This window comes from Ursus americanus, chromosome 1 (assembly GCF_024610735.1).
Source record: "Ursus americanus isolate L20-20 chromosome 1, mUrsAme1.1.p, whole genome shotgun sequence".
Lineage (NCBI taxonomy): Eukaryota > Metazoa > Chordata > Mammalia > Carnivora > Ursidae > Ursus > Ursus americanus.
The window spans coordinates 50,711,211-50,727,856 of record NC_142127.1 but is presented as its reverse complement, the minus strand read 5'-3'; the positions used below and the strand labels follow the sequence as shown (position 1 = coordinate 50,727,856).

Below are 16,646 nucleotides of genomic sequence, written 5' to 3'. Positions count from 1 at the left end.
CTAGCATACCCAATCAAATGATGTTGATATCCCACCATGTTAAAATAATTGCTTTTACACAAGAAAGGCAATTTTTCTCCAGGCCACAATTCCCAGCCCTAATTTTGTAGCATTTTAACTTTTGTTTCATGAACTCTCACGGCTGTTTTAGATATTAATAAGTATCTACCACACAGCGCTGAAGGGTAAACTAGAGCGGAGATATCACCAAAATCAAAGCATAATAGCAGGAAAATGCTGAAAATCACTCAAGTGCTGGGGCAGTCCAATCATCTGAGTACCTGAACGGTAAGACAAACTTTTGCAATTTTTAAAAATGTGAAAACCGAAATTTAAAAAAGATTTTTAACTATTAACTAAATTGCTGAAAGCATATATAGATCATCAGAAGTGAAACCATGTGGAGGCAGAAAACCTTAAGTGGAGTATTATTTGACTTCAAAGTTTCCAGCTTTCTAGTGCAAAAAAATGGACTTCTGTCCCGAATTAAAAACCACAAAATAAAACAAAAAAAGACCCTGCTAGCATCCTAACATAAAAAAACAAGATTTAGATATAATGAGTTTGAACTCTGCCTCTAGCTCTTGGTAACCCTTGAACCAATCACATTTTCTGACCATGACATTCCTAGATCCAGTAAGTAAAAAATCTGAAATCTCTTCCATTCTGTTACCAAATGACTCAAAGTGGCTAGATCAAAAGTTACCAAATTTACAGAATATTATTTGACTTCTTTAATGAGTCTTCTTGCCAAATAACAGCTATTTTCAACACAAAAGCGGCATGGTCCAGGGGAAAGGCCCCAGGTAGATCCAGCAGCGAACGTGAATTTACCAGCTGCGAGACCTTGGCCCAGGTACTGTGCCTCTGGGACCTCAGTCTTCTCACTGGCAAGGACACCCACGCTGCTTGGCTGGGACGGCGGAGATGCTCTGAAAGTGCCTTGCGCAGGGCCCAGTGCCTAGTATACGATACTCAGCAAATGGAAATGATGGCTGTCAAGTTCTCTTAATAAGTCTTGTCATCATATTTAGCCATTGACTTCTTTGGCTTTCTTCGTCCAGTATGCTCTCCTCCATTGTTTTTTTCCCTGTTTTCAGAATCATTTTACATCTCCCTTAGTTTGGCAGAACAATGATTAATAGATAAATGTACTATTGGTCCCTAAATCCTTCTTATCTGTGTATGGTTTAATGTTTTTTCTCACTCCTCTGTTTGCTTCTTCTGGTTTTGGCCATGTTTGCAAGATCTTATTAGTGTATCATTATAATTTTCTTTTAAACGTTTTCATAAGGATAATAAGTTATTAAAAGACGATTTTTTTTTTTTTTGCGCTTTTTAGATAACAGAGTTTCTAAGACCTATTTATTTCAATGATAGCATCCACTTTGGTAGGTTCCTAGAGTATACCTACTTTCCATGGTGGCCACTATCTGCCTTTAGATCTTATCTACGGCCTATCAAACGGATTCAAGAAACTGCATCCACCTTCATTAAATACCTGCAAATCATAACTTTTTTGTAAAATTAAGTCCACCTTATAAAAAAACTAACTTTACTAGAAAATAGGTCTTTGGACTTTTTCTGGATTTTTCTTTTAGATTTATATGGGCCTATAATTTCTGAATGCAGATTCTTCCTCTTTTTCCATCCCTCGTTGACATTTTCCTTTTTCCCTTCTTCACAAAAGTTACAAGGTTATTTTTGATGCAATATAGGAAAAAAATGAATTTATTTTAGAATGACCTGAATAGGACCAGAAAAACCTTCAAGAAAACACACCTCAACAAATTCTTCTGCCAACCTTGCTGCTCTAATATTTACTTACGCTAGTATTGTTTCAGCTTCCTTAACATAGATCAGCGAATAAAACAAATTGTGCTTTATGATCATGTGTATTAAAACGATACCACTTGGATTATGGTTCTACAACGATTTTTTTCCCCTACAAGTCTAACCTTCAAAACATGGGGAGAGCTTGAGTTTGTTGTATTTGTTCGTAACAGCAAGGGCAAAGATTCTAAGATTCTGTTCTTGAACAGGACTACTCTTCTACTGCTTTTGCTTTTAAACCACTCAAAAAAGATCTATAAGACTAGCTAGAAGAGACTAGGTATGCAAAAAGAACGAACCAATACTCTGTCTACCACAGACATTCCTTCCTTCCTCCAAGGCTGCCACTGGAAAGCAGCAGATTTTGTGCAGAACAGGTTGGGCTCGGTGAATAGGATCTTTAGTCATGGATATCAGAGAGAAGCAGACTTTGAGACTCTAAAAAATGGAACAGCTACTGTTTCTTTTTGTGTGTGTGTCTATGCTTCACCATACAAGTAACAAACACATCCCTCTAATTAGAGCAAAGGTTAAAATAAAAATGAGCCAGTTAAATGAAACATTCTTATTTGTGCTTTAATATTTCAATTAATGAAGACAGACTTCCACTGCCAGAAATGTTACTGGAGGCAAAACACTGGCGGAAGAGGAATGCAGGAGGCAGGGGCACTTCTGGCACAGAAGTACTGTGTGGAAATGTGTCTGTGCTCGAACAGAAGCCCAACCAGGCAACGTGATGCAGGTACTTCTGGGGACACGGGGTCCCTACAGGGGCACTGTGTCCAAGGACTGGAGGCCTGGGAAGAGAGCTGGCCAGAGTCTGCGAGTAGAGTAGAGGCGCATTGAGAGGGCCCATTTCCATGGGTTGGCTGGAAGAGGAATTCACAGATGTGTGGGGGTGGGAGGGGGGTGCGGGAGAAAACACGAGTAAACAAGGCTTACTGCAGTCAGTAGGCCTACCCATCCCTCACGCTGCTGCTACTTGGCTTTTGTCTCTACCCTTGAACCATTTTCTGTCAGACAGAAAGCATCTGACCTGTCCTGGCTGCTAACAAACAGGTTCAATCTTGGATGAATTACCTAGAACGAATGTTCCCTGAGAAGGGTAAATAGGGCAGTTAAAACCCGGTAACCGTGACATCAGATGAAAGCCAGTGGGGACTGTTAAAACCACAGAAGGCCATGGAAGACCCCATATTATGCATCGCCAACCTAAAAGGTACAGAGAGAATTCCTGGTTATTAGAGTTGCCTAAGAAGAAAATAAGCCACTCTGAGAGTGAGCTGCCTATTGCGGACAGTGTTCCACAGAAGGGGGGCACAAGGAATAGGAGATTCTTGCAACAGCCACATAGTGACCTTATGAGTATTCTAGGACTAATCAACCTACTGTAAAGGATGGATGCCCCCCCCCCCCCGGAATACAGTCATGAACCTGACCTAAGAGTCCCTGGCAAGGCGGAGGAGCAGTGATTGCCGTCAGCCATGGAGATGATGGAGATGACTGGGCCATACTCCTCAATTTCTCCTCCCAAACTGGCTGGGAAGGTTAAGAGTCATGTTCCAGATTTCTATCCTATGACTGTTCTTTCCCCTCCCTCCTCCCTCTCCGTTCCCAAAGAACTTTGTTCACGCTGAAAGCCACAGGATAACCACCGAAAATAAGAAATCTCTGCCATTCTTCCCTCCGCAAAATGGAGCTGCATCACCCCGTGCGGGGGGCCGGGCTGCAAAGCCTAACGGTGCAGGTGCATTTATCCGAACCGGGCTCCTCCTCCCACCGGTGTACGCGGCACTGGGCAGACGGCCTGTGAACAAACCCGCGTCCCAGGAGTCGATTTTACCTTAACGTCTGGGGGAATAAACACGCCACGTGTCTGTCCACTGGTTTGTTCAATAAAGTCAAACAGGACAGAAGAGAATGCAACATTCACATGAAATACAAGATTTTAAAGAAAGTGCTTGTTTACATGGGGGGGGGGGTATCTGTGGCTATATTTACAGATCCCTGAAGAAATACACTCTTCTCACCATAGGATACTTTGGTAGAGAAGTTTCGGAAGCGAAGATTCACTTTGTGACCTTTAGACAGCGATTCTTGCCTTCTCTTTTTGGTTTTCCTACACAGAGTCCAGAAAGAAGGAGTTTAGCTCCTGAAGATAAGCTGTGCTCAAAGCCAGCTGTAAGAACGGTTCCAAGTAACTTTGGTTTTGGTCTTCTATGTCATAACCTTCCCCTATTCATATAACTCCCAAGTTCTTCAAATTCCCCATGTAGATATTCAAATGCAATAATCTTCAGATTCTTTCCCCCAAATATCCTAAAGCTGTACCTAAACACAGACGTACACAAAGCTGCTTTACGAAGCCTTGTACTTAAAGCAGGAGAGTAGCCAGGAAAGCCCCCCAGCCCGTTTACTCGCATGAAGTGTGCTCTGGGAACCGGGCCAGCCACGGAGGGCAAGCCTTACCTGGGTAGAGGTGAAATGAGCAGCTTTGCTCTGTGTCTCACTTGGGACTGTGGGGAACACTCTTCTCTACCACTCGGGTATGGTGGCTGAAGTTTCGGGTGCTGGTTCAAGCATTTCCACGTGCTGTCTCATACGCTTACGCAGCAAGCAGGTATCACTGTCCCCCATTTACACATGAGAAAATGCACGAAGAAGGGAATGAAAGTTCCCCAAGCTAACCACCTAACCTACAAATGACATGACAGGATTCGAACTCAGCTCTGACTTCAAAGTCGTACCATTTTTTTTTCACCATGTCTTTTTTCCACTGTATCATTCTGTCCCCTCCTTCAAATTTGCTATTTTTTTTAAACAAACCCTTTCCTTAGGACAGTAATCACTAGATTGCTTATTATCCACCTAAAGTTCAATTTGAGGCTTTAATTTCCTATTAACAATTGTGATGCAGGGTTAGGGTGTCAATGAGCGGCTGCTTTGTTCCTCACAGAATCTTCTCCTGTGTTGGGATTATTGAACTATTAGGGCATAATCGATGCTTCAGCTGTCCGTAGGAGGGTCTGACACAAAAGCACCCACGTATCAGGCAAACCAATCTAAGCTCCAGCATTTATAGTTCTCTTTCCTTAACAGGTACCGTTTTCTGGTCACAGCTGGAACTCGGGCTTATTTGTGTGTAGTGGGGCAACGTTAACAGCCACAACACAAGTAGCCTAAATCTTCCCTGCAGTAAGACCAAAAGGTGCCTTACCTATTCCTATTACATTTTGATAAGACACCCTCCCTGTCAATCTGTCCTGGGTAGAATAAAATGGAAAACAAATGATCCAAATTGATTTTTATTTTCAATATCTCTGGATACAGATACAAGGCTATCTTATTCCAAGAAGTACTATATCACCACGAACACCTTTTTCTGGTTTTAAAAAGAAAAAAAATCATTGATTCTCTCCTCTTTTCTCTGAATCTAACAATTTCTAAAGACTGTCCATTTTTCTTACTCCACACTAATAGCTTCACTGTATGCCTGACCTCTTTTCATGCAACATCACTGTAATTTCCCCAGTGTCTTCTCTGACTAGATTATTCCCTCCACACCCCTCATAACTCCTGTTTATAGTTTTGTAGCCCTGTCAAAGTCAGTTTCACTGCTCATTCCAGATAGGCACTCAGCCAATATATTGCCAATAACACTCACTCTTGTGCTAACTTAAAATACACAGTGCAGCTTGCCAAGTTTCCTTATTTGGCAAGAAGGTCCCTTAGTTCCCAAGATCTTTGACCATCCATTTTTAGATCCAAATCCTCCTGCTTAATATTTGGATATTTCTCTTTTTAATGTGTCTTATGTGTTCCCTAAAAGAGTAAGAAGAGATCAGTCATCTATTTGCTTTCCTAGACAAGAAAAGGGTCCTTGCCATTGCACTGTGGTCATTTACTCTGGAATTATTACCACTATAATGTCTGAATCAAACAGCATTTTCCAGGTTAAAAAAAAAAAAAAAACCTCCCAGAAAAGTTATAATAGGAATTATGTTGTGAAAGACTAAAACAGTACACATTGCTTTATGGGACCATTTTCCTTTATCTTAATTCACTCTTTCCAAACAAACCAAATTCATGTTCATTTGCAATCTCCCTAATCTCTCACTATTGTAGCAGGAACTTTAAACAAAGGCTCTACAAATGACCAAAACCATAATTAAAATGCATCCGTCTTGTATTTTTTTGAAAATCAAAAACAAAAAAACAAAACACCGACGTGGAATTTCACTGTGGAGATAGGCCTACTACAAAGAAGTCATTAACGGTCTTGAAGCATTTGTTTATTTTTGTCTTTCAGTGTGTTTGAGGGTTCGGATCCACTGAATCCCGACCGTTCACTTCAACTGAGGTCAGGAAAGCAAGGAGGCTCTCCTAAACCAGCTTCAGGGATAAAACAGGAACATACCTTAGCAACCATCTTAACTCAGAGAGCCTCGCGTTAATTCTGTAAGTGGATTCGAATACAGCATTATTAATAGAGAGCTGCTTACTGCAGTATCATCGGATCGGGCCACTAAACGATGTTGCTTTCGTTATTAAAGAAACTAACAAAAATACTAATTAACTCCTCCATCAACAGTGCTTATGCAAACATCTCGAAGCTCATCAGAAACACACATTTTCAGCAATCTAACAATGACCTGCCCCGTTTTTAGGCAATTCGCAGCCATCTCGCCGGGTCCGTAGTAAAGTTGGTCTGCAAGCTATCAGGAGCAAGCAAAGCGTGGCGGCGGCCTCAGCTTGCCTCTCCCGGCCTGGAGCAAGTCTCGGGGCCCAGGGACCGACGGGAGCAGCACCCTCGCCCCCCGCGGGAAGTAGAGGGGGCCGCTGGAGGGTGCGGGCGGCGCGAGCTGCGCGCTGCCCCGGGGAGGGCCGGGGAGGACGGCTCGCGGTGGGAGAAGCCGCCCGGGCCGGTGGAAAGCAGAAGTTAGTGGTCTCTCTTGGCACGCACAGCCCTCTGCTGGGAAGTGGCCCGCGCCCTGCCCTGATTTGGAAGACTCGCGTTTCGCCTCCCCGAGGGGCCGGCTCGCCCGCGGCAAGGCCCGCGCTCCGGGGCGCGGGGCCCGGGGTGGCAGGCGCGGCCGGCGGGGTCCCGGCGTTCGGCGAGGGGAAGCGGCGGCCCCCGCGCCCGCGCCGCGCGCAGGGCCGGGAAAGCCCGACAGGCAGCGCCCGCCCTTCCGGACGCCAACTTCTACGTGGGACCGGCCCGAACTTCGCCGGGCCCTCTGGGCCGCCGCGCGCACCTCCGCGGGCGCCGGGCACGCTCGCTCCGGCCGCAGCCGCCTGCGCGGGCCCCGGGCCGGGAGGGTGCCCAGCAGAGCCCCGCAGGCCGGCAGGGCCTCGGCCCCGAGCCTCGCGAGCGCGGCGGGCCTCCGACCCACCCTCGCCCTCCGCGGCCTCCGGCCGGCCCCTTACCTGGCTCCCGGGCCGGGCGCGAGCAGCAGCCGGGGGCACCGAGGCCCCGCGCGCGGCGAGGGCAGGGGCGGCGACCCGGGGGTCGAGAGGACGGCGGCCCGCGCGGCTCCCACGCTTCCGCCCGAGTCAGGAGTTGAACATTCCGCCTCTCCGCCCCGCGCCAATGAGGAAGACAGTCACGGCAACAGCACCACCTACCTCCGAGCGCGGAACGGCCGGGCCTCTGTGCCCGCGCCGCGGCTCAGACGCGCCGGCCGGCGGGGCGTGGGGAAGCTGGCCGGCCTCCCGGGCCTGCGCCCCCGAGGGCTCCGGCCGCCCCCGCGCCCCGGCAGCCCCCCGGGGGGAGGGATGGGGGGACTCGGTGGGAAGAGCACCTGCCCTGCAGTGCGGGGCGCCGGGAGAGGGAGGCGGGCCTCTGGGCCTCTCGGTAGCTTCACCTCATTTTAACAACTTCCCATCACCTGTGGGGTCAACTCAGCCTAATCAAGCAACAGTTACCTGGTCAGAGGCGCTGGGAATACTAGGAGATGGAAGGCTGCTTCGTGCCCTGCAGGAGTCAATTATCTGGTTGGGAAGGGCACACACCTGAAAGATTTTTCTAGGAGATAGGGCTGAAGGCTGCCTGGGTGGGACCATCCGTAAATACCCATGGAATGTTGAGGAGGGGTCATGGTCTGCTGCCCTGCTTGGTGACTTTAACAAAACGGAGTTCAGATGAGGACGCTAGAATTCATTTCAGGTGTGAGCAAGAGGGGGCCATAAGTACTGGGAAGGCAAGTGATTGTTAATTGGGAAGGATGGTTCTGCGGAGGAAAGGTGAGAGGTCTCAAAGGTACCGGCAGCATTATCCAGGGGGTTGAGTTCTGATTTTATCATCTACGGGCGTTGGGGAACTGGGGGAAGTTAGAATCAAAGGGTTAGGGGCGCCTGGGTAGCGCAGTCGTTAAGCGTCTGCCTTCGGCTCAGGCTGTGATCCTGGCGTTCTAGGATCGAGCCCCACATCGGGCTCCTGGGCTGGGAGCCTGCTTCTTCCTCTCCCACTCCCCTGCTGTGTTCCCTCTCTCACTGGCTGTCTCTCTGTCACATAAATAAATAAAATCTTAAAAAAAAAAAAGAATCAAAGGGTTAAAATAGGTGTTTGTGTTTGAAGGGTGATTGAGAGAGAGAGCAGTCCACGTGGTTGTGGGATGGGTTGCTAGGGCAAGACTGGGAAGCAGCAAGAGAGGTAAATACTGTCACCACCCGGTAATGGGATTGTGAGGACCTGAGCAGGAGAGTAGGAGATGAACTTGGAAAAGGAGGAATGGAATTGAGAAACATGTTTCAGGAAGAGGCCACAGAAGTTGGGGGTGTGGAAGAGAAGAAGGAAAGAGTTTCAGACCTGGGTGACTGCAAGAACGGTGGTGCCGTTGACAGAAATAGGGATCTGTGGGGGGGAGGCTGGCTTCCTGTTGAGTTCGACCTCATGGGAGGCAAAACAGGTAGACACGCAGCAGTTGAAATGCAAAACAGAGACTCAGAAAAGAGGTCACGAGAGAAAGAGAATTGTAAATCTCAGACAGTTGAAAATATGAAAACAGAGGGATGGGTGAATATAAGCTAAAAACACACCACGTTCTCGACTGTTATTCAAATTACTGAATTTTCCCTTTTGGTGAGAAGTAGAAATTTTAGCACTGATGGATTCTATTTTGGTAACTGAGAAATGAGGATTGATGAAAACCGTCATGCTAACCAAATTCCTGATGTAGGTAATCAAATAATTCTAAAAATCATCTAAACATGAAGGATGAAGTAAGACTCCTCAGGAGAGCCCCATGTCTCACGTGACTCCAGTCATTCTGCCTCACCAGGCACTACCCTGTGATGGCAAAGGCACTAGACTGGGACTTAGAGAACCTGGTTTCTGATAAGTTCTACCACTTATCAGCTGGGGTACTTCGCTAGACAGGCCTCGGTTTTCTCCTCTGCAAAATAAGGGGGCGCAGTTAGATGTCAGCCACAGGCTCCAGCTTTAAATTTGAGGCACATGTCTTTAGAGTCTTAATATTTTCACCACATCCCCCTTTCTTCCCACCCATTTTTCCTTTGTTCTATTTTCCCTACATAATTAGGCAAAGAGAATAACCAGCAGGAACAGTGAACACAAAAGGGTAGTTTCACAAATATGCTTAAATGATAAGCTGGTAGGCATTCTCTTATCTTCCCAACCAGGTTGCGAGTTCCTTGAGGTCATATCTTATTTCTGTTGTATCTGCCCACAGCTGAAATAAATGCATAATTGTGTGATAAACTGGACGCCTCAAGTCTGACTCTTCTTTGGTCAAGTTGCCTGTTTCTTTATGACTATACTGAGCTCTTTAAGCCCCAGACCTAATAAATATAGTCTAGTGCTTATTCCCATGGCTGACTCTGCTTTTTCAAACCTTCAAATCTTTTTTTTTTTTTGAGAGCATATTGGTTAATTCTCACCTGTGTAGGTTTATAAATGTGAATAGCAAAAACAAAAGAGACCTAGTCAAACCTCTGTTATCAAGCCTTCCTATTCCTTTACTTCAAATGTCTCTGCACTAAAAATAGATGTACTCTCAGCAGTGGGGTGGATTGGGAGTCCTTAGCACCCTCTTATATCCAAGAACACCCTCCAAAATAAATATGCAATGTCAGTAAAAACAGTGTGTATTTGCTATGCAAATAGAGCTTAAAGAAAAAACTCTTCTGGTTCCCCGTTCAGACTGTTGTCTCTAAGCTCCTCTTGAATAGAAATTCTGAAACTGCCACCAGCTATGGGTGGATCAGAAAAGTGCAGACATAAATTCTATTAAGGATAGAAGGAAAGGCAACTTTTAAGGAAGAGAGCATTCTGATTATCCTTCCCACCCTTTGTAGTGATCAGCGCTCTGAGGCACATGGGGAGCCAGGAGCATTTTCTCCAGCCATCTCAGTCCTCCATGGCAGACTGTGAGTGGTCTGTGTCTAGACCATAGCTAAGAATTACCAGCTTTTACACAAAGGCTAGTGCTCTCCCTCCTGCACCATGCTGGATCCCTGGGAAATGAAGACACATGGTCACACATCCTTTAAGATAAGCAACCATGACCTTAAAATCAGGAATGAAGCCCAGGTCATTGTTGGAACTTAGCTTTCACATTTAACGTAAGGACCGAAGAATTCACAAGAATATTGCGGGTAGCAAATTTGCTTAGGTGTTCCGGGGCCTGAAAGGAACAGGAGGGCAAGAAGAAAAATTGGGGACTTTGGCACAATGTGTTCAACAAGCATTTACTGAATGGCAGGCACTCTGCTGAGCAGGTAATCACAGTGACCAAGACGTGGTCTCCGTGCTCACAGAGTTTGCTGAGCGCAATGGAAAACTAGAAAAGACACAAGTGATTGTACTGTGGTATGCTCTTAGGAAGGCAAGGATGTGGGATTACAGCAGGGCACGGAACACGGTTCTGAGAGGTCAAAGAACCTCCATGTCCATGGGAGAAGAATGAAGTGAATTTGCTGGACAGAGAGATGGGAAAAGTCTTACAGGCAAAAGGAACAGTAAGTACAAAGGCCCAAGAGCATTTAACAAGTTCAAGGAATAAATCCTTCAGCTGAGTGAAGGCGTTGCCAGGCGGGAGTAATCACTCTGGTGATGGTGGTAATAGAAGCAGCAGGAGCCGTAAGATCGCTGCTCAGGATAATAATAATAGTGATGGCTGCTGTTCACCGAGTGCTCAGGAGCTAAGCACACGAGCTGAGAGCTGTACACGGACTGTGCATCTGACCTTCACAACAACCCTGTCGGGCAGTTGGAACCATCATCCCACGCTGTAGGAAAGGAAAAAGTCTTGGAAAGCTTTAGCAACTGGTCTTCCCTCAGGGAGCAAGAGGTGGGCTTTAGGGCTTGTTCTTCTAGAGTAAGCGATTTTCCAACTTTGGGATCTAAGGACCCCTTTACACTCTAGAGTGTTTGAGGGTGTCCATAGTTTTTGTATAGGTAAGTTATATCTATCAATATTTATCATTAGAAATCAAAACAGAAATCTCTTTAAAATTCACTTATGCTACCATAAATAACATATTTTAGTGAAAAGTAAATACTGTGCAAAATTAAAAAGTGAGAAGAATGTCATTGTTTTATATTTTTGCAAATCTCTGTAATGTCTAAACGAAGACAGTTGGATTCTCCTATCTTCTTCTGCATTTCGTGTAGTCCGGTATCACACCACATGTACCCTTTGCGAGAGCCTACGGTTCGCTCATAAGAGAGTACAGTGAAAATAACACCTTAGTGTCTTTCGGCGATGAGTTTTGACCCTACGGACGCGCTGAAGGGGTTCTGGGAGTGCACGTGGAGAACCGTTGCTTTAGAGGGTCTGAGGCGCTCCGGAGCTGGAGGCCCTCAGTTGCCCTGTGTCCTGCCTGCCTCCAGCTGCAGCGTCACAGGGCAGCTGCCCAGAGGGGAAAGAGAGCACTTGGCTGGACCTGAGATAATCTGGGATGCGGTGCCAGCCCTATCCCGAAGCAGCTACCCCTTAGTTGGGGCCAGACTGCCTGATGGTCATGTGAGATGGTAAAGGCCTACTTCCCTTTGCGTCTTGACCCTAGGCACGGCTTCGTTGGCTATTGTTCGCGTGCTATTCTTCTTGGATACCCTCGATTTAAAATGTGACCAAATCATAACTGAGTTTGTCATACCCTTTCGGCATTGAGCCTTGCCATCTCTCCTGTTGGCTCTTAGCCCTACTTTATTGCAAGAAGCTCATAGGCTTCTTCCCCAAATATAGAACAGTTGGTATGATTTTCCGGCAAGATCCTAGAGTTCTTATTAAATGCCATGATTAAATGGAAAGCTGGTAATTGCTTTGAATGTGAGCACCGGGAACCAGCGTGGACTCATTGAAATCAAGACGTCCCGACAAACTTGGTTTTCTCTGCTGGAATCAGAGAAACTTTGAAGCACGTGCCTCAGTGAAACATGACAGAGTCTCTCATGACGACTTTATAAATCAGAAGGGGATTTTAATGAATGACAATACAATACAGTAAATTGCTGTTAGTTTGAAAACACCTTCAAAGGTGCACCCCAAGAATGCTAATGTCACTCAGGGTGCAGTGCTCCCTTCCAAAGGGTTTCTCATGGTATGTAGCTGGGCTCTGTTCTCTATCCTGCCCTGTCAACATTTCTGCAGTTTGGCGGAAGACCCACGTGGCATGCCTATCTGATCAGGGAATAACCTGTATTTGGATGGAATACCTAACACAGCCCATAGAAGAATTGTATCAAAACTCAAAACCTTTACTCAAACACTTTTACTGACACTTTGCTGTCTGCTAAATACATCCGAGATCCTTAGGGCACACGGTCTGATCCGGATTTTCCTCACTGACACCATCCCCCGTCTTCACTGGCCCGACGCTGCCCACCTCCCAGCGCCTCCACCCCTTCCCTGGATTTTCCTCCATCAGTTCTCACCCTCAGCATCACACCTGGCCACCGGGAATGCGCTATCCTCCCTTCATCACACGTGTGGCAGTGGCAGGTTCTGGTCAAAGAGAGCGTGCGATCTTAAGGGAAATAGAAAATGGAATGAAAATAGTCATGTTTCTGAAATGGAGGGTTCTGCTTTAACAGAGACAATAAATAGACCCGAGCTTTCATCCCCGGATAACTGTATCTTAGCCCCAGGTGAACTCGCAGGACACTGGAGATACATTACTTAGTTTCTCAGCATCTCCAGAGCCCCCAGACGACCCATCTTGCTGTTCTCCTGGATGAAGCAAATTCAGACCCAGACTTCCAGACATTCTAAGAAGACCAATGATATTATCCCATATGGCACTGAGGATATCACACATTTATTCGATTTGGGCCCATGTGATTAAGAAGGAAAACTCTTCTATCTGATGATATCTGGAAAAGCAAGAACTGTATTTCATAAGGTGATTATTAGTTCCAATGAGTAAATGCTCATAAACAATCAAGTGACATCGACCATCTTTTATATGCAATTTTCAGCTCTCTGTAGATTTTTCAGGGTAAACATTATTAGATGATGATACCAATATGTAATCATGTGCCTTCCCTATTCACTAGTCATTCCTTTCTTTTCAATAAGCAAATTTTTAAAACTATTTTACCTGGTCTGTTTTCTTCATTTTGCTTGCCTCCAGGAAGTCCGCAAGTAAGCAATATAGTTCTTCTGGTCTGCCTGTAGAGGGGATGACGGGTGAAGGAATGACTCCTTCCCAGCAGCTGGCCTACGACCTCTCAAGAGTGGACTAACCAGTTTATTATACCGGAAATCTTGATCAAATTTCAAAGTCACTTTTCTATCCACATCTCTTTTATATTATTGTTTCTCAAGTCGAAATTTTTTGAACGAATATTTTTATAAGTTTTATATGTCTTTTTTTTTTTTTGCCACCGTTGGCTTTCCTGAACTTTTTAAGGTCCATTTGTATTAAATTCCTGTCCACATTGTTGTTTGTAACACCTTCCAATTTAGTATCATCTGCAAATTTCATTAACATGCTATTTACCCCCTCTTCCAGATCATTAATAAATGCTATTTCTTATGTATTAAATTTTGCGGTCGAATAGATTTAATTTGCTGTTGTAATTTCAATGCATGTTTTCTAAAGATACAATGCAGTTAAGAATGGTCTTAACATAGGCTTAAATCCATCCCCAGTTTATAGTTATTTTACTATTATGCAATCCATTTGTGTTCTCTAATCAGCACTGTTGTGAGCGCCGTTGAAGCAATAATCTATTGATTTTCTCTTCCCTCTTTTTCAATACAGTCATCATCTTGGCTTTAAATGCACAGCAATAGCAGAGTTAGAACTATTGTTGTACTCTAATCCACAGCTATTTATAAAAGGAAATTAAGTCTTTCTTCTCCGTGGATATTCTTCCACTGATGTAAGAAATACCCTACATTTAAAAAATTATAACCATAATATTTTATTTTCCTAAGAGTAGTTTCAGTATTCTAAAAAGAGATAGATTCTAGATATTTTCTTAAGCAAATGTAATATATATATTATATATAAATATTTATATGTATAAAATATATAAATATATAAATTATATATAATATATAAATGCAATATATGTGTATTAAATATATGTGAAATAGCATTAAATATGTGTGAAAAGATAATATGTATATTACAGAGTGTGTGTGTATATTTTCTTTTCTTATAAATCTACTCACTGCTTCCCTGACACCTAGAGAATCTGGGGTGACTTTGTTTTTTATAATAGGCTTAGACATGTTACTTTCAAATCAGAGAATGAGGTTCATTAAGCCTTTGCCTCACTTTCTGTCACACATCATCTTCCGTCCTAGGCCTTCCATAGCGCCGGCGTCCATTTTCCGACGAGATGAGGTCTCTGACGCGCCACTTATTTCTGTCCTTACGTTCACATATAGCAGCTCAATCACTATGCACGAGGTTAGTCTTCACGTTCCTACATATCACAATTCTCCTCACCACTGACTACCAGGCAAAAGTAAAAGAGTCGAAATAACTGGGTAATTGTCTTAGTGTTTTACTTCATTAATACAAAGCAAACCTTACCGAACTGTTACGGCAAACATTTCAAAATAATTATGTCAGATTTGCAAAATCCTACGGAGCTATTTCAGTTGAGTAATCAAAATTCAACCTCACTTAACCAACCACGGCCTGTCTATGCAACCAGTTGATCTGGATCGTTTTGCCATGCAAATTAGTTGCATAAAGCCCTCTAATGAGTTTCCGTGTGTTAGATTTCACAGTTTGTTATCTAGCAGCAACATCCCCAGGCTCTGGAGGAAGTAGTAGCAGATGTATCTCCAGATGATGCAGGTTATTTCCCGTCCTGAGGGATCTGGACGCAACAAGTTTTAGTGTTGACGTGCTGCGAGCGACGCTCATGGGTATTCTCGAAGTCGTCGGCTCTACCTCAGTAGTCTTACCTCCAATATGTATGTAGATGGGCGTCGAGTTCAAGCTCTCGCCCTTTCCCACACGTGGTCAAGTCCGATTGGGACTTGAGGGGTCTTGGTATGTAAGAACCCGATACCTTGATGGACCCCTTGAGAGAGATGTGAGTGAGGACTTGGACGGATCTAAAACTCAAAGATGAAGGCTGTCAATGCAATAGAGCGTAGGGACTAAGAACATGGGCTTAGGAATTAAATAGACCTGGACTGAGGTCTGCTGCTTATGAACCGTGTGACCTTGAGTATTTTACTCAGCCTCTCAGGCCTCAGTTTATTCATCTGTAAAATGGGGACCATTATGGGTTTTTTGTTTGGATTAAGTAAGTAAATATACACACCGTGTTTAAAACAAGACCTCGCTCAGAGTTAGTGTTCAGTAATGCTATGTATTATTATTGTTATTATCAGTCGTGTTCTACATGCTAAACATTTGCTATTATTATTGCTGTTATTATTACTATTATTATTCAGTTACCTGTATTATTTCTGTTTCCTCTGGAGTCCGTTTTTCTCTTTATTTCCCTTTACTTTTCTCTCTTACGGTACTAGTTTGCTCAGATATTTGGTCGTTATTAGTTATTGTTTATGTTTAAGAATGAAAAATTATGTTGACTATTTTAGGTAACTGGCATGGATTTTCTCTGCTTCTGTGAAGTAGACTTTTCTCCTATAGGACATGTCCACGAATGTAAGATTCAACGGGAACCTCAAGTACGTAGAGGGACAAGCTGCCTGGCAGGCGTGCTTTCGGATATTTTCATAGTTGACTCAGCCAGCACAGTAGAATTAGTGCTAGCATGCCTTGGACTTTTTCTTTCTCACATTGTGAAATTATAAACCATGATAACTAAAGAGAACATGTGAGAGATCGTGTTGGAAGTGTACCCAGGAAAAATACTTAGGAAGAGTAGCCCAATGGATGAAAGGTTTGCTACAACTTGAGAGGCCAGTTATCAAGATGGTAAAGATCAGGAAAAAATTAGGAATTGGTAGAAGTCCTCTGATATTATGAAGGGTATCAAAAATATCATTGCAGCCTCTGAGGATCTGTCAAAAATAGCAGGGGGAAAAACTATCCCCTAAGCTTATCATGACTTAGAGGATTTTAAGAAAAAGGAAGAGTGATGTCAATGTGCATTCTGGAAACTTATCTCCACAAGGAAAGGTAATGGTTTGGTTAGGCTCCTGCTGCCGTGAATGTTATGTCCACGCTGAATGTATGCTAGAGCGCAGCAGAATTGCCCAGAACTCTGACATTTCAGTCTTTCCTGCTTTCTTTTCCCATTGGCTTCTGAAAAGGAAAATAAAAGGAGAGAGATTTACTTTCCCGGTATGAATTATGAGCTAGTTTGGGTTTTAAATAAGACCATTTTTTCTATTATAACAATAATTTTT

The 16,646-nt window shown here is 44.3% G+C and overlaps 2 protein-coding genes across 2 annotated transcripts in view; both read right to left on the bottom strand.

The window, feature by feature from the left end:
* Positions 1 to 7,470, bottom strand: part of MAP3K20 (mitogen-activated protein kinase kinase kinase 20) — a 170,028-nt gene extending 162,558 nt beyond the window's left edge. The window contains exon 1 of the mRNA XM_045779685.2: positions 7,261 to 7,470. The gene's annotated coding sequence lies outside the window, so the exon portion shown is untranslated. The remainder of the gene's footprint in view (positions 1 to 7,260) is intronic.
* On the bottom strand, positions 2,411 to 8,136 carry LOC148110757 (uncharacterized). The gene is made up of 3 exons (XM_087864520.1): positions 8,097 to 8,136; positions 2,914 to 7,255; positions 2,411 to 2,702 (listed from the first exon to the last, which is right to left on the bottom strand). Exons 1-2 carry the CDS (start codon positions 8,134 to 8,136, stop codon positions 6,552 to 6,554), a joined length of 744 nt encoding a protein of 247 aa, XP_087720646.1. The 3' UTR covers positions 2,411 to 2,702; positions 2,914 to 6,551.
* Positions 8,137 to 16,646: the final 8,510 nt, after the last annotated feature.